Source organism: Anabas testudineus, chromosome 6, assembly GCF_900324465.2.
Source record: "Anabas testudineus chromosome 6, fAnaTes1.2, whole genome shotgun sequence".
NCBI lineage: Eukaryota > Metazoa > Chordata > Actinopteri > Anabantiformes > Anabantidae > Anabas > Anabas testudineus.
In genome coordinates, this window is record NC_046615.1 from 19830559 (window position 1) to 19847192 (window position 16634).

The 16634-nt window shown below is 39.3% G+C and overlaps 2 protein-coding genes across 3 annotated transcripts; both read left to right on the forward strand.

The window, feature by feature from the left end:
* The first annotated feature begins 1343 nt into the window (after positions 1–1343).
* On the forward strand, positions 1344–8402 carry snx22 (sorting nexin 22). The gene is made up of 8 exons (XM_026364675.1): positions 1344–1430; positions 1999–2166; positions 4688–4771; positions 5089–5193; positions 5504–5598; positions 5973–6002; positions 6819–6886; positions 7283–8402. Exons 2-8 carry the CDS (start codon positions 2077–2079, stop codon positions 7399–7401), a joined length of 591 nt encoding a protein of 196 aa, XP_026220460.1. The 5' UTR covers positions 1344–1430; positions 1999–2076; the 3' UTR covers positions 7402–8402.
* Positions 8403–9894: 1492 nt separating this feature from the next.
* adpgk (ADP-dependent glucokinase) lies at positions 9895–16470 on the forward strand. Of its 2 annotated transcripts, none has more exons than XM_026365514.1 (8): positions 9895–10109; positions 11220–11462; positions 12346–12571; positions 12682–12744; positions 12860–12980; positions 13061–13257; positions 14122–14220; positions 14378–16470. In XM_026365514.1, exons 2-8 carry the CDS (start codon positions 11236–11238, stop codon positions 14939–14941), a joined length of 1497 nt encoding a protein of 498 aa, XP_026221299.1. In that variant the 5' UTR covers positions 9895–10109; positions 11220–11235; the 3' UTR covers positions 14942–16470. The 2 variants fall into 2 exon arrangements, with proteins under 2 accessions (XP_026221299.1, XP_026221300.1); XM_026365515.1 differs by having other exon boundaries at positions 14381–16470.
* Positions 16471–16634: the final 164 nt, after the last annotated feature.

Consider the following 16634-nt stretch of genomic DNA (forward strand, 5'->3'; position numbering starts at 1 on the left):
TTGAAATTCATCATATTATAAAATGTCTCTAATTCTTTAGCAGCATCTGCAACCATGATCGTCTGACATTATTTTGAATGTTAGGAATAGGAATCCTAAACCTTCTCCATCATAAGTCACTAGATCTCAAAGTGAGGCTTGTTTCTGCTTCATGAATGATGTTTCTTTTTCACACTTACTGCAGTGTTTGCTTTTTTTCCATCAGTAACATATGGAGGCTGATGGAAGTGAATAATGTAATTATTGTTATTGTTAAACTACAGCAAGGTTTTGGTAATTGAACTCGAACAAATAAGTGCAGGCTCAAATGACGATTGGAGGTAGGCCTAGATCTCCAGATGTTTATGCTGATTGATGGTTGATGGAAACCTTAGGACAGGGTCCTTGGTCATCACGGAGGTTGTGCTGATGATGTTGAGGTGGTCGGTTTTACAAACAGTACAGAGAAATTTAAAGAGCAAAACTCAATGATTGATTAGTTCAAGATATGCAGGCAGAAAGATCACTGTTCAGATAAGATGATGTTGGGAAATTTCCTTTTTGAAACTAAATGTTAGGTTTGTAGTTAAAAGACTTTCTATGTAATTGGAAAACAGGATTGTGTTTTCTGAGTGTGAGACAGCTGTAAATCAGATCCAAAGGTGTATTTCTATGCTTCAGGTTTATTTATTTGTTACATGTTGCAGGCAAAACCACAGTGACTGCGTATTGGTCTTTGAGTGACGTGAGTGTGAACACACACACTCAGACAAATGCTTCAACAAGCAGGACAACTGAGGCAGGTTTAGTAGGAGGCACCAACTAAAAACTGATTAAAAACTCTTACTGTGATCACGTGCTTCTGGATACAGTTATACTGTACTCAAGTCTGCAAGGAAGAGGAAGATAAATAAGTGTGAGTGAAACTTCCGTTCTTAGCTATTTAAACAAGCCATGCACTGACTTGCAATAGCAAGTGTTTCATGATTCTTACAATAAGTTGTTGGACAAGCTTCATGTTACAGCCACAAACCATGACTCACGTCCTTTTTGTTAATGTGTATGGTCTGTATCTGCTGAGCGTGTGATTTCAAACACAATGAGTGTTCACCGGGACGCGAGGGTTCAAAGGACCCACAAAGGTTGTAGTAAAGTGACGTCACACACTGTGTTTCCCCCACTGTGATCTATGACTCTTGAAGCACGCACCTCTTTGCTTAAGTCAGCTCTTCTGTCGCTTAAATTAAAACACAGTGAGCCACAACAGGGGATGGGAAGATATAAATCCCATGATGACAGGTCACAGACAGAGCATGTGACTCTAGTGGGAAAACTATCTGTGCACGTTGCTATGAAGGCTGAAAGGAGGGAACACTAGAGCAGATTTCTTTTAGTCTTTCCTCACTCCACGATGAGTGGTTAACATTTTAAAGAAGTGAGTTCCAGAGGATGTAAGTAGTACAGTTTTTTACTTTTTGTTACGTGGCCTGGGTTTACATCCCTTTTTTTACCCAATAGATTGTTTTTGTTTTACTTTGTCTTTCAAGTTCACTGGGAAGTGAACCTGGATTTGAAAGTATCATGTGACAGTGTGCAGTCCAGTGTAGTTTAACACTCTCTAATGAAGCATTTCACACTAAACTACCACTAAACTTTGTACTACGGCAACAGGCAGTTATTATGATTAAGAATAATCTTGTATTCTACATTAATAAATACATTTTGATCTATAAAATGCCAGAAAACTCTTAATAAAGTCCCAGTCTCAAATCTAAACATGTCCTATTCACTATAACATACACTCATCAAATCATAGATCATCAAATTCTCTCATTTGAGAAGCTGGAAGCACAAAGTTTCTGTGTGGTTCATGTGCACTAAACTCGCACCAGCAGCGGTCACAGACTGGATGTTTCCGATAAATGTCGGACTGCACCTTTAACGTCCCTGATTGTAGGTGGAGCGCAGGAGGAAACCGACGAGAGACACCGACAGACGTTTTTTTTTTTTTTTTTCCAGTTCCTGGACGCGGATAAAACCGAATGAAGTCCCCGTTCAGTTTCCACTCAGCTGGAGAAAGTTAATCAGAGTCAGCTGATGAAGGTGTTGGAGGAAGATTTCCCGATGATTGAAGTGTCGATACCATCAATGGAGAGAGAAGTGGACGAGTCCGGAAAGTCCAAAAAGGTCAAAGACGCAGTTTTATCTCCTCAGTTTTAATGTTGTTTCATTTGTATCTGCAGCATGAAACTCGTATTTCTTTTACCTGTCCTGTCACTTGGTGGTCTGGTGCCGTGCCGCCAGGTGAGCTGGTTTACCTGCAGGAGTGAAAGTGAGGTCACCTCAGCCTTTCTCTCCTTTCTCCCCAGAGGTGCTAGAAATACTTAAATCTGTTTAAAACCATCAATATAACGATGAAGTTTTTCATAATAATTTGTTTAGAATGGTTTGTGCCAAAGTAACAATGGATGAATTAAATAAAGTAGCAGTGCCACAGAATGAAGATAGAAAAGTGAGTGAAAATACAAACCCATAAGGAAATAATATGAACTTTAAGAAGACTATCAGAACTATCCCAAGATGGGAGGTTTACAGTGCAGCATATTATTTATAAATGAGTAATATATGTGTAAAATCTTAATCTGAAAGGTAACAAGTCACTTTAAGTGTCAGATAATACAGAATAAACAAAGCTGCCCTCTGAAATTTGGTTGTACATGTGTAGAATAGTATAGTCCGAAGTAAGTTGTCGAAATTGCATTTAACTACACATAATATACATAATGTGATAACGTATTGAACTTTTAAATTATTTTCTGCAGGTGGTATTTTGTTTAGGTTAATGTGCAGTATTCAGTACATGCTGAGAGTTCTTCTGAGGAAGTATTTAAATGGTTCACTTTAAGTAAAAGTACAAAAAGCACTACCACAATGTAAAAACATTAAATCACAAGCTATTGAATTCAAATTTAAGTATTACTTAAGTGTTTAATGTATAAGAATGGGACACGTGAGCGTTACACAATCATAAATTATATTGTTAAACATTAAGGTGGCCTTTTAAATGTTTGTTGTGATTAAGCTCATTTAAATTATTTTGTAATTATGTAGTTCAGTAGTGGAATATTTTAAAACTAGTGGAATGGAAAGTAATTATAATTGAAAATAGTAAATTATATTTGTCTCTGTATTGAAAGAAAGTAGAAGTATAAAGTAAATACACTTCGTCACTCTCACTACAATCCATCTTTACTGGTTATAAGCTGTAAACATGAATGCCATTAAACTGCTGAACCTGCCCCCACCCTCTGAATACACACAAACCAACAAACACACGCAAGACAATACACTGGGAACTAAAGACTTGGGTGTAGCCTCTGTAAATGCTTAAGGCAAGAAAAGGATCGTGTATGTAGTGTCTCTGTTACCAGTGTGTTACTAGTGAGATGTGAGAGGTTTTTGGATGTGAGACTTCTGTTGAAACTCCCAAAGCTACGTTACCTACTTATGAATTTATTACAAATCACACTCACATGTGGAAATAAAATAACAAAACTGACACTAGGCTGGAGAATTTGCTTCAGTTGACCCAGGGAGCAGTGACCTCAGTCTCAATAAGAAGGTAACTGCAGTATGTGAGAAGGAAACCCTGCAGTTTGTTCTGCACATTCAAGCGCCAAGTTTCTCCTCTGCAGTAAAAGGCTCTTTTCATTTGCACGGCAAGAATGAAAACATGTTTTCATTCATTTAGGGCTTTGGACGAGGGAGCAGCATCTGCTGCAAGGAGCGGGCAGGAAGAGCCGACTGTGTGCAGATTGTGTGTTTTCAAGGTGCTCTTCACGTGTGTCTGGGGAAATATTGTACTGTTTAACCTTTGTAAGGCAATTAATTATATTATATATGCTATAGTCGTCCTGTTGGGAAAAACCTGAGAGCTCCTGCAGCTCAACTGTCTGACTTGGAGATTAAATGCATTTCATTAAAGACAACACAGACACTGAATCCCAAATATTTCAGATAAACTTTTTTTTAAAGCCAAGACCTTATTACTAAGTTCTTGGCCCAGTTAGTATAATATCCCAGGCACCACTGTGACACACCGAGCTGACGGTCGGCCAGTGTGGATGAATGTCTGTCGCTCCAGTGCTGGTAATAGGCAGCGGTGTTGGTGAGAGATTCTGGCTGTTTTCAGCTTAGCGAGAAGAGAAACAGTTATGTATTAAAGTGGGTGTGACACAACATCTCAATGTAGAGGAACGTAAAAGTGATCGTGTCATTCATGTTCACAGCTCTATTAAGGAACGCATGCTCATTCATTTTCACTAAATGTGGTTCTGTGCCTCCTCCTGGTGGAGAAATTATGTCGTGACATGATGCAAGTACAGTGCAGTACACATCTGCACTACATAGAGAACCATTTAGCTTTATTAATCTATATAATTTAGAGATGAATATATATTTGAATCTCTAAATTATACTTCCTCTATGTTATTGTACTTTAAGAGAACCATATTCATTTGAAAAGAAGGAACTTGTGAATAAGTCAATATATTGCCTTCAAATTCCCGGTGGGGCTCCTCAGGCTAGACCTCCTTACTCTTACTCTGCCTTTGCCCTGTACTTTTTAAGTTGCCCTCTACCTTGTAAGTGTCAATATAGTGTAAATATAAAGGTTTTGTGTGTGTCTCCTTTTCTATTATGTTTGCAGCTCTTCAGAGTTGAAGTCTTGTTTAATGAGAGGAAACATTATGTCCTCAGGAGAAACAGTGAATTCCAGACTCTCCACAGAAAAGTATGTATGTTGTTTTTACATTAAAGTCACATTCATAATTAACACAGTGTTGCTGAATGATCGTGTAATGTACTGTGTGTACTGCATATTGTTTGATGAATAATACATGGAGAGAGAAGATTTCAAGTTACAAAAAAGTTATTTTGATGATGTCCTGTATTGGGGTTGGTGCATTTTGCACATGAACTTGAGTTCAACATATCCTGTGTGTCTAAATATATTTCAGACACCATGACTGGGGTTGAATAACTATTGTGTTTTCCAGAGTGGATTTCCTAAAATGCAGCTCCAGTTTCTCTATTTTGTGGTATCTGCAGCTCAGAAAGATCATCCAGACTCCTGATTTTCCAAGCAAAAGGAACCCCCACCTGAGGACCAAACCTGTGGAGCAGAGGAAACAGGAACTGGAAGATTACATCCAGGTAGAGCATCCAGTGAGGTGGACACTTCTCTGGGTGCTAGCAAGACGCCCCTGTGCTGCTGCAGTGTGACATTGTGCCAGATGGATATCTTACAGATCCCCAAAGGGGGTGATACTGTTTAGCTCAAAAACCATAACATATGAAATCAACACCATCATTGAAAACTTTACCAACCATCATCTTGCAGTTTGTAGAAAGAACTTCATGCATGTTACTATATGTTGTCACTGACGTACAGTGTATTAAAAATGTCTTTTTATTATTTGTCACTTGATTAATGTTAAAATTAGTTGGATTCTCTTCTGGCCAGGAGATCATCTGTCAAAATGAAGATGTGCCGCAGGAGCTTCTGGACTTCCTCCATGTCAAACACTTTCACACAGGGAACAAGATCAGCAGCGTAGAGTAAGTCCTTCAGTGCACACTCCTCTGACTGCTCCCGGACACGCTGGACACGGAGCTATATTTAGCCCTTCTATTTTCAGATTGGGGGCAATGCAGCAACATAATAAAACACCTCTCACAGGGGTGTGGAGCATCTGCACTGACTCTAACCCACAATAAAGGACTATTAGTTGATATTTAATTCTACACCTGTGTATCTTGGTGTGTCAGTGTGCTCAGTAGCTAAGTAGCTGATGTTCAGATGTTGCTATTTTAATTCTGACTCACATTCTTTACTCATGCCTTTAGTTCTGCTTCTCTGTATTTTACTGATTAAACTGTGAAATACTTTTATCCCTGCAGGAATCTATAATCTTTATGTGCTTACATTTCAGATCACTTGAAATGGACTGTCAGGAATGCAGGTAAAAAACACAGTGTCTGTTTTACTTTTCTCACTATTAGTGTGGTGCAGTATTTACGTGGCTTTTACTTCGCATACACACACACACACACACACACACACACACACACACACACACACACACTGAAGAGCTGCTGTGCAAGATTTGGGTTTCAGTTCAAGAATGAGTTGAGTAGTGAACGACTGGCCGTGTAATTACTGGGGAAACCTTCTGATTCACAAACTGGACTCAAACTTAGGGTTCTTCAGAGGAACAAGGACAGACTTGTTCCTTTTAAGTCATAAAAACATCTATGCACCAAACTCACTTAAGTGCCTCCGGCACATTCAAACTAGACCAGAATGTTCCAGTATCTGTATGTAAAAACATGACGTGGTATATTTTACCACGGCCATACTAATGGACAAATGTGTGCTACATGTAAAAGATGAAAGATAAGGTCTGGGTGAAGTAAAATTACTGATTTGTTTAAACAAGTTAATAAATTATTGCTGAAAACTTCTGTGAAACGTCTGTGAACTTACTACTGAAGCTTGATGATGCACTGCACTGAAGTGAACCTGAAACTCATGAAGACCCGATTGAAAATCACACTGAGATTTCTACATCACTTCAGAGCAGAGAGTGCTGCTTATTTTATCATGATTTTGAAATCTAATTATTTACACTTACCATTTTTTTCTGGGTAGTTATAACACCATGGCATGGCAGTCAACATATATTTATTACTGCTTTATTCCAACTTTAATATTAATACATATACATTATTGCTGGGTTGGGAGACTGGTTACTAATGTTCTGTTTTTGTTTGCTCAGTTATCAGTTACTACATCAGCGAGTGTTGGGCTTTTGTCAAGACCCATATCTGTCTGACTGCACATCAGGTAAGAAGAACAGACTGCTTTTCTAAAGAATTTTGTGCTTGAGCCAAAAACTCCACCTCCTGACATATTTTCTCCTAACAAAAATTGTCATTACACTACACAATCAGCCACAACATAAATACCAGCTGGTGGTTTTAATGTTGTAGTAGACAGGAGTTAGCATGGGAAAAGCTGCAGACTAGTCACAGCGGCTATGCTGACCTCTGTCTACCACAACATTAAAATCCACTAAGTGATGTTGTGGCTGACCAGTGTTAAGCTACTAGATTTCCTAACAGGTAAAACTACCTTAAAACTGACTGAATGCACTCTGATTTACAGCTGATTTGACCTCCTATCCTCACTATTAGAGAGTACTTGACAAGTCCAACTTCATAGTATAACCCTGTCTTCCAGATCTTCCTGATGTTGTTGTGGATGGGGTTCTTCAGGGTTTTTACCCCCGTGATGTCCGGGTCAGCTTTACTGCCCCCATTTCCACCCAGCCAAACCCCACCACCACTACTGAGAACTGAAATTGCTCTTTGTAAGATTTTGTGTTTTACACTAATCAGCCAGAACATTAAAACCACAGGCAGGTGAGGTGGATAACAGCGGTTATCTCATTACATTTACATCTGTTGGGCAGTAAGTTACCAAACGTGGTCACGAGCACGCTCACAGCTTACTGATGCACGTGGAGAATGAAGGGTAGCCCGTCTGACACGATAACACAGAAAAGCTACTCTAGCACAAACTGATGATAGTTGTCGGCTGTTATGTTCAGATAGTCAGAATGTTCATCCTGGTTTTAATGTTGTGGCTGATTGGTAAAGTAGAATGTATAACAGTCAAATACACAAAGCCATTAAGGAAGAAGAATGAACAAAACATAGACATGATATAAGCAAGTCAGTGAAGAAGAATAGCTTTTTTATATGGTTGGTCTCAGAGGGACTGAAACCTGTCACCCGGCCAAAGTCTCAATCTAGGTCAACGACCAAACTGAGCTCTGAAAACTGACTCGATCAGTATACTGTATGTATGTCAGTGTTTTTTATCCTTAAGATGACAAAGAAACCTTTTAATAATTTGTGACATTATTATATTGCCACAAGCGGAAAGCATTAAAACCCATACTTTATTTTAGTCATATTGTATCTTAAAAGACGTTGATTTCATTTAATGAAGCGTTCGTGATGCCGTTTAAAACTGAATGTGGAAACTTTAAGGAACACAAACAGTTTACTTCTGAAGATATTGGTGTTTACAGATAGTGTTTGCCAAAGTCATGGGTTGATAAACAGCAGTTCATGTGTGAGACTAAAGAATCTGAGACTCTACTTAGTTTTTGAATGTAGATTCACTGGCTGATTCAAATGTGTCCACTACTTATGCTGAGTCAATGATCTGACATAGTCTGTTCGTCCTATAGTATTTTGAAGGTATTTTGTTAGTGCTATAAATGTTTGTACATAGTTTACATGTTTTTTTATCATTTGTTTTTGTGTCAATTTTAATAAAGAATCTAACGTGACTTGTTCTGTGTAATTTGAAACCTAAGTGGAGATTCTACACTGTGATACCCCTTTATTTATCCTCTAATTTATTAACAGTATTTATATAACTCATATACAATATTTAATATTGAACAGAGTTGAAGACACGTCACAACACATCTAATTTACATGTGTCACCTCCCTCTTTCCCTTGGTCTTAAATGCCCTGTACAGTACTTATGGTCTTGTACGTCTTGCACTGTGTTTCTGTGTTTCAATAAAAAAAAAAAAAAAAAAAAAAAAAAACGTATGCACACCATTCTCAGATAGAAGGCGCCAGTTTCCACTACAGCTGCCACACCTCAAGCAAAATAGTTTACAAGCAGCAACAAGCAGATCAGGCAGAACAATCCATGCTATTTGCTCAAAGTAAAAATTGAGGAAGAAAGGGTTTTTGTTATGTTGTTCGGTTGTGATTAACTAGTATCTAATTGACCTCTAGCTTCTTTAATTAAAAACCTATTGGACCTGTTCTCTCTGAATTCATAAAAGTGCATTTTCTCATTAAACTAACTGGAAGTGTTCCCATTTCAGATGGAAGGACTTAGATAAAAAAACTTGATAACAGTCTCACGTGGATAAGTCACAAGTCAATGGGCCCCTGGGCACAGACATGTAAAAAGCAGCCCATCCCCCATATCTCATTGTTTGTGGTTGTTATGTGTTGCTTTGTGTTCCTTTGGGTTCTCTGTGTGGAAATTATACATCTCTCTTTCCTTAGTGTTGTTCTCTTGTTATTTACATCTCTGGTTACTACATACAAGAGGGTCTGGCCTCCTAACCCTTCAGACCCTCGGACCTCTGCCAGGTGGATCCAGTTGCTGTGCCATGCCCCTCATGTCGGAGCAGGGAGAATTAGGCTACAATCAGCATGTTGTGCAGCAAGCTGTGCCAAATGGGGATTACTACCTCACTAGATATCCAAACCTTTTGTACATGCAGTGATAATTACCTATGCATATTTTTCATATTTGTTCATCAAATAAAAAAGGCACATTAACATTTGTTTATTACAAACAACATAGCATCAGAACTAAGTTTGCATATACAAAACGAAGACTGGTAGTATCAGGGGATGAGTTGTATTCTCTAAACCACTTCTTAGGGGGAGAAATAAGGCCAACACTTTTTGGGCTTGCATTTATTTTCTGAAACTAAAACTAGGCAACCTTGACAGTGATTTTACTGAAAAGAGTTCTGGGCTCTTTATTAGGAAATTCTGTTTCTGTGATTAAGAGGCTATTCTATGTCTTAGTGAGCAAGGTTTTACATTTTTGACCTATGGATACATCAGAATCTAAAATATTTCTTCTTGTTTCTAAACCCTCATACTATCATCCTGATCAGATTAGCTCCAGGTTTACATGAAAACATCAGATTTGATGCTCTCAGGCTTTATTTACCTCCCAGCTTGGAGCGTCAGTCTGTGCTGTTGCGCATGCGCAGCTGAGTAGCCGGAAGCCGCTGCTGCCTGCGGTGGCGCTGTCTCCGTCTCTCTCTCCGTCTCTGTCTCCGTCTCTCTCTCTCTCAGTCATTGCTGCTCCTTCAATGACTTGTTCCTACTCTCACCTCTTCAGCTGCCTCTCCCTCCACCACCGGCATTCAGCAAAATAAATCGCCTGTATGTGAAATACCAGGAAACAGGATCCTCTGACTGACTGAAACTTGAAATCTGCACATTAACGGTACGTGTCGCTAACAACTAAACTAACGTTGAGAAGCTACTTCCCTTTTAACGAAAGCTGTTATCGTGCTGGGGTTTACACTGCACAGGGAGTGTTTGGCTGCCTGTCTCTAAACTAGATCGCTTGCTAATCCGAGCTGGTTAAAGTAAGATTAGATGTGATGAAGAGTAGCTAAAGATACACCCAGCCTGCTAGTGTTAGCATGTTAGCTAACAGGTTCACTGTGTCCACGTTAGCAGTAACTTAACCTCTGTAACATACTGTACCAGCATAGATACAACTGAAGGAGCACAGAGAGTGGGATTATTGTGGTTATAGATGGCATGAGAGAACAGGAAGACTAAGTTTTGAATCCTAAATGTTAGTTAAAGGGCGGCTTCACCGATTTTCAACTTGCCTTCTGTGGTTCCAGTTTGGGAGTGAATGAAATGTGTTGAATTTCCCTCTTAAATGACTGATTTTACTTTTTTCCAACAGGACCCCAGACATTTTTAGACATATACATATTAAAAATGATATCACAGCACTTTATAGAATTGTTTGCCTCCATATAAACATAAACTAGAACCCATCATGATACATTTTGTTTGCCAAAGGTTTGTCTTCATCTCTTTGAGCTATCTGGGCTCTGCCTTTGGAGTGATCTTGGCTGGGAGCCTTCTTCTATGAAGAGTAGCCATAATACCATAAAGTTTCCATTTATAGACAATATAAATCTGTGTCTGATAATTAGCTAAACCCGTTGATATTACTAACTTTTTCCAGCTAAATGCAAATCAGAAGCTCTTGTTTGTGAATATCACACGTATACTGTTTGAGTGTTTTTATAAGTCAACGTAGCTCTAAACCATACCTCCATTCTTGTTTTATTGATTGGACTCCAGGTTTGCCAACATCAACTTCACTTGATGTTTAGTGACATTAGAAGCCTTGTGCTGATATAAGGTTTTCCACCACTTTTTCTTGCAACAGTCATAGTAATAACAGTTCATTCTGAATTTATGTTTATCATTTCAGGTGAGAGTCTTTTGGATTGTGGTGCAGGAATAAAAATATTTCTATGTTTCATGCCATCATCTTGAGAGAACTTACTGGTGTCCTTTGTTGCAGTGTGCGTGGGAGCATCATGTGGCGGAAGGCTTTAGTAGCAGCGCTGCTGGCATTAGCCGTCGGCTTTTTCTACCATGGCGGCCCAGACCTGCAAGAGCATATTCTGCAGTATATTGGTCTGCCAAACTTTCCGTCATCTTCCCTGAGACTCAACAGCAAGGACAGTCTGGAGCACGTTATCTCCTCTGCCTGGCAGACTTTGATAACATTACCAACCCAACAATGGAGCAAAGTGGCAGTAGGGTGAGTGGTACAGATTCCTGCAAGAAACATGACTTATCCTGACAATTGAGGTTCGGGCTGTGTTCAGTCTGAGTTATCTATAGCTAGTAAGTATGTTGAATGACAAACAGTGATAAAATTACATTTGGTAAATGATTTGTTGTTTGAATGTTGCTCACAATTCAGTTAAATGTGGGAGTGTGCTGCGGTTTAGGGCGACAGTACTGTTCACACTGGATTTGGATGCATGTTTCTGACAAACAGGAATGTAAAACATAATCATAAACAGATGACATCTGACTAGAAAATCTGAGCATTAAGGCTTGATATGTGAATGTAACCTAAGTTATATTAAAGAGCTCTTAAAGGGCTCTTAAAGGACAGGATAGGTTGAGCATTTTTCCATGCTGTCTTAATACTATAGTCATATGAACATTGTTACATGATTTCCTTTCTATAATCATTCTGTTGATACAGGCTGGTAAGGGCAATATCCACAGTACTTCCTTGTATAAAAGAGTATAAAGCTTACGTCAGACACATTCATTAATTACAACAAATCTCTGCTACTCAGATAAACACCTCTGACCTGTGACACTGCTGAGCTAGCTACTTAGGCTAACAGGATCATTTTATTGTGGGATTGTTACGGTTAATTATGGCACCAAATCCAAAATGAGTCAGTAACAAATACTGTATTTAAAAGTTTACATTAAAAGATAAGTAAGGGCTTTTGATATAATAGCACATTTCGTCAATAATTAATTAAACAACTAATACAAGAACACTAAATGAATGTGTTTAAAATATTATTAGGCTACCAGCAGGCCTGTAGAGAAGAGAAGACATTTCATTATAATTTATATAATTTATTATGAAATAATCATTATTTCCTCCCTTTCAGTGTGAATGCCTGTGTTGATGTGGTCGTCTCTGGAGTGGGACTGCTGCAGGCCCTGGCTGTGGATCCTGGTACTGGCCAGGATCACGAAGTGTTACACTCCAAAGAGGACCTGAAGGAGGCCTTCATCCATTTCATGGGACGTGGAGCAGCTGCCGAACGTTTCTTCACTGACAAAGAGACCTTTCAGAGGATTGCGCGTGCAGCGGCAGAGTATCCTGGTGCGAAGGCAAGACCACTTCCCAAACTTTTCCACAGGATGAATTGTGTTTGTATATTATTTAGCCATTTATGAGGGAAGATAATTTAAAAAGCAACTTTACGTTTGTCCTCTTCCAGGTGTATGTGGGAGGGAATGCTGCCCTCATTGGTCAGAAACTTGCCACCTACCCTGATCTGATGGTACAGTAATATGTTTATACTATAAAGCTAAATTTAAAAACTCTCTGTGGCAAATTACAATAATTTTACACCATAACAATCCCATTTCAGATAGTGAATATTTTTTGTGTCACAGGTTTTGTTGTGTGGGCCAGTTGGTCCAAAACTTCATGAGATGCTGGATGAGCAGATAGTCGTTCCCCCTGATTCTCTCCAGGAGACAGATGAATATCACCTCATCCTGGAGTATAAAGCAGGTAGAGAGAACAGACTGAGAATCCTTTGCACTTAACAACAGGTTCAGTTTGTTAAAATGTGTTTTCTTCACCGTCTCCAGGTGAAAAGTGGGGTTCGACTCAGGCACCGCAAGCAAACCGTTTCATCTTCTCTCATGACGTATCCAATGGGGAGATGAGCTCACTGGAGACATTTGTGGCGAGTCTGGAGGACTTCCAGCCAGACCTTGTAGTCCTGTCGGGGCTCCACATGATGGAGGGTCAGGGCAGAGAACTCTGGGAGGAGCGGCTGAAAGAGGTCAGCTGCTGAAATAGAATCTCCATATTTGTTTTAATGGTGTATTTGCTCCTAAATGTATACTATATATTAATGTTATTTCTTTGTACTTTCCAGCCACAGGTTATTAAATGATAAGGCCGAGGTTATTTTATGATTTTATTACTGTCACAATACTAACAATGTAACTAAAACGGAACAATGCATCCACTCACAAAACTTGATTTTAGCTTATTTATCTGTGCTGTACACCTCGACTGTTGTCCAAACACTGTTAAAAAGACATTACTGAGCCACATCACTGGACCGGGTGATGTTTCCTCATGGAGAAGCCACTGAAGGAGCAATGTATTATCAGCTCTTCAAGTCCCTGACTCTCAGCATGTCTCTTTCGATAATCCTCTTGTGAATATTCTGGCTCAGACAAGTGTGCTTCTATCACATCTGACAATCTCTTCTTGAGCATCAGACTGAATGCCAGATTCTGGGCCTCACTTTAGTATTCTTGCCTTAAATTTGACTTGGTTTTCTGAATTAGCAAGTTGTTCCACATCATATTATTCAAAGTCGTTTTTTTGCATGAATCAATCATTTCAGAATGATTAGTGTGGTCTATTCACAAAGATCTATGCATACATATGATTTGATCATGTCCGTCTCTTCATGAAACATTAAAACAGATTTGGGTACTAAATTAGACTAAAATTGGTCGTACATGGCCGGCAAGGTCACATCTGTTTGTACAAGTGGTTCTTGTTTGTCAAAAACTAATCTGAAGACACTGTAATGTGTGATGGCCATGCAATCCTGAGCTGTTACTGCTTAGATGTATTCATGGTCTCACAGCAATAAATGAAATTCTATACATTTGTTTTGTCTTTGCAGGCAGTGTCAGCCATATCTGACATTCATAAAGACATTCCCATCCACCTGGAGCTGGCGAGCATGACCGACAGAGACTTCATGAACAGCATCATGCAAGAGGTACATGTGGGGAAAAAAAGTTATCTAAGAATGTCCTTGTTGTAGTGAAATTCACTAAGTGCCACGCAGACAAAAGATGAATGTGCTCAAATTTCACTCATCCCTAAAGAGTTCTGTATATTTAATTAAAGATTTTTTTCCCTCTGTTTCCTGTTAGCAGGTTATGCCCATTGTCAGCTCTGTTGGGCTGAACGAGCAGGAGCTGCTCTTCCTCTCTCATGCTGGCGAGGGGCCTCATGCAGACTTGCCAGCCTGGAAAGGCATCCCAGACGTGGGCCGGGTCAGTGACATCCTCCTTTGGATCCTGGAGGAGCACGGCCGCAGTGACCCATCGTCAGAGGCGGACCTTACTCGCATTCACTTCCACACATTGGCCTACCACGTCCTAGCCACAGTGGATGGATACTGGGGGAATCAGGCGGCGGCAGTTATGGCTGGAGCGCGAGTGGCCAGCACTCAGGCCTGTGGTGGCCAGTCTGTTGACATAAGCAAAGTGGAGCTCAGAGCCCCGCTAGAGTTTCACAGCTCACACACTGAGCCACGAAAGAAGTTGACCCTGAACCCAGCAGAACCTGTTACTGTGTGGCGTCGTGGAAACGTCACCTTTCATCTTACACCGGTGCTCGTCTGCAAACAGCCACTTCGGACAGTTGGGCTCGGGGACGCCATCTCTGCAGAAGGACTTGTTTACTCAGAGTTGAAGACCCAGCAGTCCTTTTGAGATTTCCTCCAGTGTGACTCACTGATTGTTTAAGGGAACTTGGATGGGTGGTGCTTAAAAAGGCCCAGTGAACTTTGACCTGCAGATGTCATTGTTGGGTTGGAAACATGTTTCTGAACTAAGTCTTGTCTTCTTTCCCAAAGCTCCTGTGAGTTTAAAAATGTGATGGATGGCGTCAGTTTTAAATCCTGCCTCGTGACCCCTCCACAAAAGATGAGGCAGAGCTTTGCAGAACTAGATCTGACCAGGCTGTGAGGCAGCCTGACTCTATGCACCGGGTGCAGTTCAAAGCCATCTTGACCAACTCCAAAGAGTTCTGTTGGCTCATGTAACTTACTTTGACCTGCATATATTCAGTATGCTGTGCCTTGACAAAATATCGTTAATAAATGTCATTCATATTTCAGAGCAAAACTTATAATTAAGCTTCACACTACTCACCCTACTGAGATGTATACATACACATATAAATAAATAATGATTTCCTGGAAACTGAGCGTCTTACTATAAGGTAGAATCTAAGTGGTATTCCTGATGTTGTTTCTTTTCAACTTTTGGTGCATTCATGGGAAGTAGTCAATAGAACACTTGAAATTTCATTCTCAAATATGTATTTACATGTTATAACTGTTTTCTAGATATACTTGACATTTTTGTTATTTGTTCTGAGAGGTTAAAAATATTCAACAGTGTTTTTGTATTGTGTCAGTTTATGGCCTAAACACTCCCACTGTAAAGATGTCTTAGTTTGGAGGCTCCATAGCACAGAAACAATTATTATTATCTCTATTACTTGTTCTGTGTTCAAATTATTGATGCAGAGTGATAATGTTTGGATTAAATATTGAAATGTTACACGTATAATTGCAAATTAACAATATGACTTAGTTTACAGTCAGTTGCCAGCTCGTTAACCTAGAGGTTCTGTTGGCAACATACTAAGTTAAAGGTGTCATGTAGGTTGTGTATTATCAGGGTTACTGTACATGTTTGTTTGCTTTTTATTTTGTTTGTACGACCACCTCATTTGCAGGTATTGTTGCCCCATACTATAAACAAAATGTGACACAATTGACTGGAGAGTGCTTAAAACTGCCAGTGTAACAAGAATCAAAAGAAAATTGTTGTTTCAAATTTTAGAATATAGGTAAATTTGACTTTTTTATGGGTGTCTTGTTTTTTTATTACATCTGCCTCACTTTAGTTGGGAAGTATATAACTGTCAGAACAATGTGTTTGTATACCTCAGAATGGCCCCTGAAGGCATGCAATAACAGTAGAGTCTTAATGCAAACATACAACAGAAAGACGTATGGCATTTTGTTTAACAGAACTTATTCTTTGCACTAGTAGGAACTGGCAGGCGTGGCTGCAAAGATGAATGTAACCTTAACTCCGAACCCCTCTTAACGTCTAGCAAGTACAATCTATTCAGCTTTATTCATTTTATAGTTTTTGTCTCATGTTTTTTTAACGTTTGTAACTCTAAGTTTCATTTACTTGTAGTTTGTCATTAAAGTATATATGTAGAGTGCTGTTTGGCTTGATTGGTGGTGTCTGGTTCATATACTGTTTTATTAAGTGTTTGATATACAATTGTTTAATTTTAAACAATTCATTTTCAGTTTAAAAATCAATCTGAAATCAGCTCGGATGTCATTTGATATTACCATTTTTGCTGTAAAAAACAGTT